General features: G+C 49.7%; 1 protein-coding gene across 1 annotated transcript; it reads left to right on the top strand.

Annotated features, from left to right (window-relative positions):
* Positions 1–1389: 1389 nt before the first annotated feature.
* On the top strand, positions 1390–10537 carry LOC125425600 (CAP-Gly domain-containing linker protein 3-like). The gene is made up of 5 exons (XM_048483171.1): positions 1390–1590; positions 2337–2456; positions 5084–5320; positions 8800–8935; positions 10245–10537. The coding sequence occupies exons 1-5, from the start codon at positions 1390–1392 to the stop codon at positions 10535–10537; spliced, it is 987 nt and encodes a 328-aa protein (XP_048339128.1).
* Positions 10538–11905: the final 1368 nt, after the last annotated feature.

An 11905-nucleotide genomic window follows, 5' to 3' on the forward strand; every position in this document is an offset into this window, starting at 1 on the left:
GTCCCGATTTTTGGGAGGCTGCCGCACTGCCTTGCACCCCAGAAGGCAGTGCGGCAGCCTCCCAAAAATCGGGACAATTGAAATAACCCGCGGGACAAATTGTTTGAAGGCGGGACTGTCCCGCCAAAAGCGGGACGTCTGGTCAGCCTGTTCTAGCCACAACTTGGAGACTGTGTCCTCGGCATGTTGCCTTCAGGCAGGATGGTTGATAGGAAAGGCTGGGCACAAAGATTTTAACCTGCTTTAGGAGGACCAAGCTGGATGAGGGGGTTCCAGCCATGCTGACCATATGTTAGGGCTGCCAACTCCAGGCTGGGAGATTTCTGGAGATCTCAGGGTGGAACCGGGAAAGGGTGAGGTTTGGGGACAGGAGGGACCACAACAAAGTAGAATAACGGGCAGCTCAATCCAGACGAAGGTGGAGAAGTACAGTAGCTGGGGAAGGCATGGGTACTCCTCCTATCAGGTTCCCTGGCAGCACAAGCAGGAGGAAAACCAAGAAATCCTACTGCCCCCAGGAAACCCTATAGGGGAAAGGAACTAGTTTGGGGCTGGCCGCCCTGGCGTCCAAGGGCTGAAAGCCCAGTGGGAGCCGCCTGCAATTGGCTGCAACTCTGGGCCTGCCCTCGGAACACCTTCTCCTCATTGGAGCGCTTTGCTAGATGGGTGCCTGGCGTGGAGCTCCATGCCACCTCCCCAGGGACATGGGTGCCCTCCCCACTGGCAGCGTTGCCCTTTATGTTGGTGGGGTGGGCACCCCCATTGGTGGGAGCCTGCACTGCATCCGGTGCGGGATTTGCGCCCACCGTCACTCTGGATTGGGCTCATAGAATCCCTTCTATAGCAGCCACTTTCTCCAGGAGAACTGAATTCTGTCGCCTGGAGATCCACTGTGATTCTAGAGACCTCCAGGCACAACCTGGATGTTGGCAATCCTGCCATCTGTTCTGCCCTGCCTGCCCTTGTTCCTGAAGAAGAAGAAGAAGAAGAAGAAGAAGAAGAAGAAGAAGAAGAAGAAGAAGAAGAAGAAGAAGAAGAAGAAGAAGAAGAAGAAGAAGAAGAAGAGGAGTTTGGATTTATATCCCCCTTTCTCTCCTGTAAGGAGACTCAAAGGGGCTTACAATCTCCTTGCCCTTCCCCCCCTCACAACAAACACCCTGTGAGGTAGGTGGGGCTGAGAGCGCTCCGAGAAGCTGTGACTAGCCCAAGGTCACCCAGCTGGCGTGTGTGGGAGTGCCCAGGCTAACCTGAATTCCCCAGATAAGCCTCCACAGCTCAGGCGGCAGAGTGGGGAATCCAACCCGGTTCCTCCAGATTAGATACATGAGCTCTTAACCTCCTACGCCACTGAGGCACTGAAAGAACCTCTGCCTGGGGAAGGACTGTACCATGAATCTCCTGAGACACACAGAAGTGTATCGAGGGGAAATGGCGCCCGGGGGCAACACGGAGGCTGGGAGGGGCGTACTGTGGTGGCGGCGGGTGGCCCAGACAGCCGCCACAGCCGCCTGCGGCCAAGCCCCGCCCCTGCCTCCCTGCAGGGGGGCGGGGCTCGGTGACATGCGGCTGGGGCTCACGTCATTTCGAAAGGCGTGTGCCCAGGGACATGGGTGATCCCGTGTTCTTACAGGCCTGACGCCTCTGGAGACATGTTACATGTGAGATTTTTTGTGCTGTGTTATTGTGCTCTAATATCTGTTTGATGCAACTTTATTGCGAGCCCCTTTGGGTCCTGTTTGCCAGGAAGCATTTTATAATAAAGGTCGTCTTTCCTTTTAAAAAAGCTGAAGAAAGCAGCTTCTACTTCTCAGCAGAGAAAGGTTTGTAAACGTACAAGGGTCCAAATTAAGCCGTGCAGTGGCTCCCTTGCGTAAGAAGTTGTGCCAGAGGCTGAGGCTAAGGCAGATGGCTGCTGAACTCCCCAGTGTCTCATGGGAATTCATTTACCTGCCTTAGCAACCTCTGACTGTGCAGCAACTGCACGTAAGAGCTCCCTGCGAGGTACATCAATCTCTGAGTGTTCAAGTCCTTGGAGGGGAAAGGGGGAGCAGACACTGAGCCACTCTTGCCCTAGACTCGGCAGTCTACGGCAGAGCTCAGCTCTGGATTACTGTAGGTTCCGCCACACGGCAGAGGGCTGTGTGGTGTAGTGGCTGGAACAGGGCATCCAGAAAACTTGAAATAAGGTGCTGGAGAGAATGGGAAGCGATGTGGCTTTCCATTGTTTTTCTTGGATTTGACTTCCTCCCAACAGAGAGCTGAATGAATTTCTAAATCCACTGGGATTGTAAAAACATTTGACATATCTACTCCATCTATGTGTTCTTTCCCCTTAAGTTCTCAACTCGACCTGTAGCGATTTCAACCACGGGACGGCTCTACACATTGCTGCTTCGAACCTGTGTCTGGGGGCCGTGAAATGTCTGTTGGAACACGGGGCCAACCCCGCTGTCAGGGTAAGAAAAGGAGGGGGCGTGGCATGGCAGGAGGTGGGAGGGGACAGGGAAGCACAGGACCGTGAAGAGGCTGAAGGCTCAAACCTCCAGACTGCTTTGGAACGTAAAATGTCCAGATTCCTGGGCCAGATCAGTAGTTGAAAGTACCTTTAAAGCCGTATGGGGTCACCTTTAAAGGAGAGAGACATTCAGAACTGGTTTGCCTTTGCCTTTGTAGTAACCCAGGACTTTGTAGCAACCCGGGACTTCCTTGGTGGTCTCCCAACTCAAGAGGGCCAACCTGCTTCGTTTCCGAAATCTGATGATGGGACTGGGCTTGCCTGGGCCACCCAGATCAAGGCACAGACAAACAGAGATAGTTTGCCTACCTCCACATGGCAACTCTGGGCTTCTGTGGTGGCCACCCATCCAAGGGCTACCCAGGGACTGACCCTGCTTAGCTTCTGTGATCTAATGAGATTAGTTTCTTCTAGGACATAGGTGTCAAATTCGCGGCCCTCCAGATGCGGACTACAATTTATCAAGTCTTTCTGTCAGCATGGCCAATTGGCCATGCTGGCAGGGGCTGATGGGGATTGTAGTCCATAACATCTGGAGTGCCATAGGTTCACCACCACGGTTCTAGGACATCCAGGTCTTGACAGAGACAAGCAGTGGTGGTTGGCCAATCCCTCCCTCTGTGTAGAGACCCTGGGCTTTCTTGGTGGTCCCCCCTCCAAATACAAACCAGGGCCGAACCTGCTTAGTTTCCAATGAGGTCAGCTAGTCTGGGCTACCCAGGTCAAGGCACTGGGCCAGATTTGGCTCACTTACACCCGTTTTCCGATGTTTCATCCACCACAAGTTTGGCTGATGCAAATGCTGAGAGGCTGGACAGCTACACGAACGGGGTCAGGGGCTCATTTTCAGGTCTGTCCCTATGAAGCTCATATCTGGCACAGCTCCGGAAATGGTACCAGAGGAGTTTGTTGTTTGGCTGTGAGTGGAAAGGAACAGGAAGCCCCGCTGAAGAGGGCAGTGGCAAGACACAGAGGATGAGTCTGGATCAGCCATTCTCAACCAGGGTACCGTGGTATCCTGGGGTGCCGTGAGCATGTCCCAGGGGTACCGCGGCAACACTACCGCCCTCCCCCCTCATTTTGTGGTGTCTCCCACCGGCGCAGGAAGGACATGGAGCTGGCCCATGGGGCAGGGCCTGCCACAAGGTCAGCAGCCACCACCACCCCCAGTGCTTCCCTTCACCCTGGGGAAGATGGGGTGTGTGGCAAGCAGGGGCAATGGGAGGGGAAGGTGGAGGGTGGCGGCAGGGGTACCGTGAGATATGAAGAGTGAGGTCAAGGGTACCCTGACCTCGAAAAGGTTGGGAAACACTGGTCTGGATGATATTGAAAGGCAGCGGTCCAGTTGCGGACTGGCTGTTAAACTTACTGGGAAAGTTCCGGGTGGGCTGCCGTCCCAAAGGTTTGCTAGCGGGCAGGACTTAACTGCAGCCCTTGCTACCTTAGATCTGTAATAATTTAATTTAAAACATTTATTTTTATTTATTTGATTGATGGGGCAGTTCGGACGGCTCCTCCCTGTGATCTCAGTCCCTGAGCAGGAACGTATGGGAGAAGATGGTCCCTCAGATACCCTGGTCCCAAGCCATGTAGGGCTTCAACGGTCAAAACCATCGCCTTGTGTTGATCTCCGCAGTGACTCCATAGCCAGTGTAGTTGCTGTGATATGAGGGTCACATGCTCCCAGTAGCTGGCCCCAACCAACAATCAAGCAGCAGCATTCAGTACTAGCTGCAGCTTCCAAACAGTCTTCAAGGGTAGCCCCAAGTATCCTTCTAAGCAGAGGCGTACCTGGGGTAAATGGCGCCCGGAGACAAATTGTCTCCAGGATGCCCCCCAGGCTCTGCCCCCCTGCCCCGCCCCCAGGCTCTGCCCCACCCCACCCCAGCTCCACCCCCCACTGCCCTCAACCCCATCCATGTCACCATGGACATGGGCAAGGTCTAGGGTGCCCACCTCCCCCCCAGACTCCCCCTGCCGGCTGGGCTCCCAGCTGGCAGCCTGCAGTCTCTTCTGACCTCCCCTCCAGGCAGGCCAGAAGAGACTGCAGTCCCGGCCTTGGAGACATTCTTTTATAAGCACTGAGGCCGGGGGGTGGGGCTTGGGGAGCAGGAAGGGGTGGGAGCCCAGCCGGCAGGGGGGAAGGAAGGGAGGGGGGAGTCCAGAGCAGGGTTGAGGGCACTTGGAGGCAGCAGGAAGTCCTGCTGTCTCGTTGTTTTCGCATGCCTCAGATGGGGTCGAGGCACGCGAAAATGAGGAGACAGCAGGACTTCCTGATCACGTGGGGGGGCTGATTTTGCGCCCCCCCATGTGACCAGAAGAGTGGCGCCCGGGGACAAGGGGCACCCCTTGTCCCTAGGCAGATACGCCACTGCTTCTAAGTGAGGATTGTTCAAGTAGGGATGCAGAGGGTTGAACCTGAATCCTTCTTCATGTAAGACAGGTGCTTTACCACCGAGCCAAGGGGCCTCCTATTAAGGGGTAGTGTTGGGAGCATATTGACTGGGACATCTCTTGGTTCTTCCTGCTAGTCCAGTGACCTCCCTGTGTCAATCCTGTTCCAAACAGAACAGCAAAGGTCAGGTCCCAGCTGACGTTGTGCCGGACCCAATGGACATGACCTTGGATAAGGCCGAGGCCGCCATGATCGCCAAGGAGCTGAAGCAGTTGCTGCTGGATGCCGTGCCCCTGAGCTGCAATCTCCCCAAGGTCACGCTGCCCAATTACGACAACATCCCCGGCAACCTCATGCTTCTCTCTCTCGGCCTCAAGCTTGGCGACACTGTCGTCGTGGATGGGCAGAAAGTGAGTATGAGACAGCTTCTGGCCAGAATCACTCCAGCATGATGGTCCTAGACCAGTGGTGCTGAACCTTTTTGAGACCGAGTGCCCAAACTGCCACCCAAAACCCACTTATTTATTGCAAAGTGCCAACATGGCAATTTAACCTGAATACTGAGGTTTTAGTTTAAAAAAAAGTTGGCTCAGAGGCGTGCATTACTCGGGAGCAAGCTTGGTGGTTGTCAGTGGCTTTGCTGTGAAGAAACCGTGCAACTCTCCCAACTGGTGAATCATGACCCTAGGAGGGTTTACTCAGAAGCAAGCCCCATTGCCAGCACTTGAGCTTACTCCCAGGTAAAGGATTGCACTTTAGTTCTTCGCATGAAAATCAGTGGGGTTTAACAGCACTTAACAGGGTTACCTACACTGCTTCCCCAAAACTAGGTCTTAGGTTTAATGCTAATAATCGAGCCCAGTGGCCCAGACCAGCCTAGATGTATGTGGGGGGTGGGGGTGACTCTGTTTGTGCATGCCCACAGAGAGGGCTCTGAGTGCCACCTCTGGCACCCGTGCCATAGGTTCGCCACCACTGTCCTAGACCAGTGGTGGCGAACCTTTGGCACTCCAGATGTTATGGACTACAATTCCCATCGGCCCCTACCAGCATGGCCACTTGGCCAATTGGCCATGCTGGCAGGGACTGATGGGAATTGTAGTCCATAACATCTGGAGTACAAAAGGTTCCCCACCACGGTCCTAGACAGAGTGCTCTGAGTGGCTGCTGCTCCCCTGGTGTGACTAACAACACAAGCCTTTATTGGCATACAAAACAGGACAGAGGCCAATTTGCTGGTGGTCCCTGGCCCTTCAGTGATGCGGCTGGCCTCCACACGGGCCAGGACCTTTACGGCCCTGGCCCTGGCCTGGTGGAAAACTCTCCCTCCAGCTGTCCGGGCCCTGCGGGACCTTGGTGAATTCCGCAGGGCCTGTAAGACTGAGTTGTTCCGCCGGGCCTTTGGAGTGTCCAGTCACTGAGGTGCGCCACAACCCCCCCCCCCCGCCACCCCTCCTTTGCTTTGCTCCTTGGCCTTTTGGTCTCTATTTTATAATTTATTTTGTATATTCATTGTCATTTTAAGGAAGAGTCTGGCCGCTCCCTCCTTTTTGGGGTGGTTTAAGGGAATTGGGTTACGGGACGCCATCATCATTATTATTGTTACTGTTTTTGACCGCTGCTTAAATGGTTTTAATGGTTTTTAATGGATTTTAGTGTATTTGGTCACCATCGTGACCCTTGTTATATATTGCATATATAGTGTTGTACACCACCCAGAGCCCCTCGGGGATTGGGCGGTCTATAAATTCAAATAATAAATAAATTAAATAAATAAAATTTTTAAAACAAAACAAGGTTAAGAAGTGCAGTTAAAATTACTAATTTCCAGTATAAAATTTGCAACAGTTTCACAAAAGAGCACATCAGAGCTGTTCAGGAGATTGGGTATCTTATAACACTCATGCCACTGAGAACATTGCAAGAAAATGGAATTCGTGTATTTCATGCGTATCTTATTGTATTTAGGGCATAGAAACAGAGAATGGTCAAGTGTTTCAACTGTGGTCATATCACATGAACAAACTCTTTTAGCACGTTCCATATTCTTGAATCTTCCCTCCAGCAGAGCTGATGGCAGCACATTACATCTTGCAGTAGCCAAGGCTCTCTGGGTGGGATTAATCAGCAGACGAAGATATGGTGCCATAATTCCACGCTCGCATGGGATTAATAATGTAGTCGGAGAACAGGTTGTCTTGGCAGCAAGAGTCAAATTAAGAAAATCAAGATCCAAGAGCCTATTCTTAACTTAAATATTCTTAACCCAGGAGCCCCCCAACCTTTTGGAACCTGCAGGCATCTGAGGATTTTTAAATAATATTTTCATTAATTTTCTCATATATAATTAACAAACAGAAGAAGAAATATAGAACAGAAAAAAATACAGCTGCCCATAAACTGTATACGTATTGTCTCTAACACACTGGATCTCAACGTTATAACACTAATATCGTTCAAAGAGAACATTACATCATTTTAAAATGTGTTACTTTCTAACCTTTAGTTCTAAAACAGCAATAATAAGCAGTTTCTTATATCTTTCTTAATCATTAATAAATCAGTATTCTTACTATTCTCCTTCTTACATAATTGATTCAGCCTCAAATACTGTTTCCCCTAAAATAAGCCCTACACCGAAAATTAGCCCTAGCATGATTTTTTGGGATTTTTGGAGGATGTTTGAAATATAAGCCCTACTCCAAAAATAAGCCCTAGTTACAGATTCCCCGGTGCAGCTGATCTGGTCACGTAGGGGGCACGAAATCATGGGGAAAAATATAAGACATCATGGGGAAAAATATATGACATCCCCTGAAAATAAGCCCTAACACATCTTTTGGAGCAAAAATTAATATAAGACCCTGTTTTATTTTCAGGGAAACACGGGTAGGAATACAGATCCCATTTCTCATCAAATTCTTGTTTTGAGCATCTGTTTACAAGATTTGTTAATTGAAACTTATTCTCTAACTTTGTCTTCCCAGAGTTCTGTGGTGAGAGCTCTTTCAGTTTTCCAATATGGTGCAACTACCCGGTTTCCCCTAATATAAGACATCCCCGAAAAATAAGACATAGTAGAGGTTTTGCTGAAGTGCGAAATATAAGGCATCCCCCGAAAGTAAGACATAGCAAAGTTTTTGTTTGGAAGCATGCCCGACGAACAGAACACAGGAAAAATAAGACATCCCCTGAAAATAAGACATAGCGCATCTTTGGGAGCAAAAATTAATATAAGACACAATTAATATAAGACACAATATAAGAAAATTAATATAAGTTTCAGACACTGTCTTATATTCGGGGAAACACGGTATTACCCTTGCAGCTGTTAAGTGCCAACATAGTTCATTAAGGCCCCTTCCGCACACGCAAAATAACACGTTTTCAAACCACTTTCACAACTGTTTGCAAGTGGATTTTGCCATTCCGCACAGCTTCAAAGAGCACTGAAAGCAGTTTGAAAGTGCATTATTCTGCATGTGCGGAATGAGCCTAAGCTTCTTTGGAAGACTTTCAGGCAAAATGCCGTATAGCCTTGTTTTAGCAGTAAAGGAATTTTTTTGTAGGCATCTGAGGAATTTTGAGAGGGGTGGCGGCTGTTGTCCCAAAATGGTCGCCACAGGAAGTTGAGTCAAATGGCATATCTTCTTTCTCATACCTTCTGGGACGATGGAAATCCTGAAGCGGGAGGGAAGGACGTGTTCTTTAAGGAAAGCTCTCTCTTTTCATTTGAGAGCGGGCAGCCCTATAACAAGCTGTAACTTACCACAGCCCTGCCCACTTTATGAAAAGTTTGGTGGTCACCAAGGGAAGCACTGTTGGGCATCGTGGTGCCCTAGGGCACCATATTGGGGAACCCTGCCCTAACCCTCATCCAACTCTGCAGGCCGGCACTTTGCGATTCTGTGGCACGACTGAGTTTGCCAGTGGCCAGTGGGTTGGTGTGGAGCTGGATGAGCCAGACGGCAAGAACGACGGCAGCGTGGGAGGAATCCGTTACTTTATCTGCCCTCCAAAGCACGGTAGGACGGCACACTTGGTGCTCTGGGAAGGGGTTTGCATTAGTTTCAGCATACCAAAAACGGCTTGAAACGTATCTACAGAGAATTCACAAAAGACCAAATTGCAGTTTAAATATGTTTATATCAATTTTGGTTGCAAACAATCACACAGTGAGAAGTCAAGGCACATACACACAGTTCCTAGTATATAGATAGGGAGGAAAGATAGGTGGGAAGATATAATGGGATTTGGGGAAGCAGGGGGTCATACGTTACCTAAATCAGCTGAAGAAAGTCTAGAAGAAGGCAATGATTCAAATGACCAGCATCTGAATCCAGGCAAAGGACGAATTCGTGTCTCACACCAACAAGACCAGGGGAGGTTCAAGTTAGCAGTGAGCACTGGAGTTGGGGTGCACAGTACTTTTATACCCTTCTGCGTGGGTAGGGGTGGGGACAGGTAAGTTTAAGTTTCATTTTTCTAAATTCTCTGGAATTTCCCATGCTGGTCTTGCTGGCTTGAGCTAATCAAAAGCTCTATCTATTGTTCTAAGTACCCGGGACAATGGAGTCAATTGCTCTTAGATTAAATCAGGAAGCGCAGAATGGCTTTATGCAGAGTAACTCTTTGGAGCCTCCACTCAGGTTATTCAAATTTTGCTGAGGCTTGTGATTAGGAAGGGATTGATTGGTTTAGGGAGATTGTATCAATAGGTTGAGGAAATGCAGGGAGAAAGCAATTGTTGCAGAGCCATTTTCTGAAAAGGTGTAGTGAAATGTAGCATCAGATACCAAGGAGGTTTTCAGTGTCTATTGTGTCAAAGTAGTTCAGTGAGGTGTGGTAATCAAGATCATGTCCATAGTTAATGAGGCTTCCAGGTTCTCACTGGAGTAACTCATTTATTGATTTAATCTTGCTAAACAGACCTTTTGCCTTAGGCTTGCTCTCAGTTTGGCCACTCTGCTATCCACCCATTCAAACATGGAAACTGGCATTTTGCAGCACATAGCATGAGAAACAATATGAAATCCAATATTTCATAAGGCAGGGTATACAGGGCAGGGTTACAGTGCCCTGTTGCTGGATCTTCAGAGGAACTGGGGGCCTGCTGTGTGCGACACGATGCTGGCATAGGTGGGCCCTCACTGGTCTGATCCAGCAGGGCTCTTCTGACGTTCTTGTGTTCTTAAATTCTGCCTCCTGCCTGCCAAAGCAAATGAGAGATGTAGAAATGCACAAATGTACAGAACATCTGCAGAAATGTTCAAATCTCGCATGATTCTTAATGGGACCGACTGCTGTGTTTTTCCCCCTAATTTTCCTCTTCAGGTGTCTTTGCTTCTGTGTCCAAGATCACCAAGGCCACCGACCAGACACCTTCTTCAGTCACCTCAACCCCCCGGACCCCCCGCATGGACTTCTCCCGCATGACCGCAAAGGGCCGCAAAGAGAAGGACAAGGATAAGAAAGGTGGGGGCGTGGGGGGAGGCTCTTTGGACATAGAAATGCGTCAGGCCTGCGCCATGCTTGGCCTGGCAGCTCGCACGCACACAGCCTGGGAGCAGATGGCCCGGCTATTATCATTGCCCAAGGCCATGGGGCCTCTTCTTGCTTGCAAATAACTAGCTTAATAGTGCTTAACTGTTTCTCCTTATCTGCCTTCCTGAGGGAGTAAACTGCCTGTCCCATAACAATGTCTCTTTCTCACTGTCCTTTCACATGCTGATATTATGGGAATGCGAGGGTGGGGGATTATGTGTTGAGTCAAACTGTAACCTAGTCAAACCCCAGTTTCGGCTATCTGGCCATTGGGCTGACACAGTTCTAATAAAGCTCTTGAACTGTTCTTGAGACTTGTTATTGACTGGAGTAACAGTTACTGACTGGAGTTACAAAATGGGAGCCAGGATTCATCACAGAGGAGCTAAGGAGGGGCGTGTGTGTGAATAAAAATGGAATTCTAGGAAGAGAAAGGGGAAAGGTCCTAGCAAGCTATCCATCAAATAATTGTATAAATTCTCCCATAAAGCCATTTCAGATCAAAGAATTACAGAATTATAGAGCTGGAACTTGTTTCATAAACTAGAAAATCGATGTCCCTCCTGAAAATGGAAAATTCAGAGCTTGAGTTAATTCAGAACTGTGTTGTATGGGGGTTACAGTGTTAGGTGAGGAGCTGGGAGACTTGGGTTCAAAACTCCACTCGGCCACAAAGCTTGATGAGTAACCCCGAGCCAGTCATTTTCTCTCAGGCAAGGAAACCTCACATGTTTGCTGTGAGGATGTAAATGTGTTAGATAGAAGAAGACGAAGCGTTTGGATTTATACCCCACCTTTCTCTCCTGTAAGGAGACTCAAGGTGGGCTTACAAACTCTTTTCCCTTCCTCTCCCCACAACATACACCTTGTGAGGCAGGTGGGGTTGAGAGAGTCCTGAGAGAACTGTGACTAGCCCAAGGTCACCCAGCAGGGATGTAGGAATGCGGAAAAACATCTGGTTCACCAGATAAGCCTCTGCCACTCAGGAGGAGGAGTGGGGGAATCAAACCCAGTTCTCCAGATTAGAATCCACCTGCTCTTGACCACTATACCAGGGGTCAGCAACCTTTTACACTCAAAGAGCCATTTCGACCCATTTTCCACGGAAAAGAAAACACATGGAGCCGCAAATACTTTTTGACATTTAAAATGAAGATAACACTGTGTGTTTTGGTTTTTTACCTTTACGCTTTGTACAAAACAATCATAGTGTGTTGCTTGAGAAATCCATGAAGTGCCACAGAGAAAAATATTTTTCTCCCCCCCCCCGGAGAGGGGAGTCCCCCACACTCCCTGCTCAAGCAGGAAGCATGCAGCCAGCGGCCCGCCAAGCGCGGGCGCCGCTTTCTTCTCCCCTCCGTGGGGAGGAGGTCCCCCACACTCCCTGCTCAAGCAGGGAGCGTGCAACCAGCAGCCCGCTGAGTGCAGGCGCCGCTTTCTTCTCCCCTCCA

The sequence above is a fragment of the Sphaerodactylus townsendi genome, unplaced genomic scaffold, assembly GCF_021028975.2.
Source record: "Sphaerodactylus townsendi isolate TG3544 unplaced genomic scaffold, MPM_Stown_v2.3 scaffold_914, whole genome shotgun sequence".
NCBI classification, from domain to species: Eukaryota; Metazoa; Chordata; class Lepidosauria; order Squamata; family Sphaerodactylidae; genus Sphaerodactylus; species Sphaerodactylus townsendi.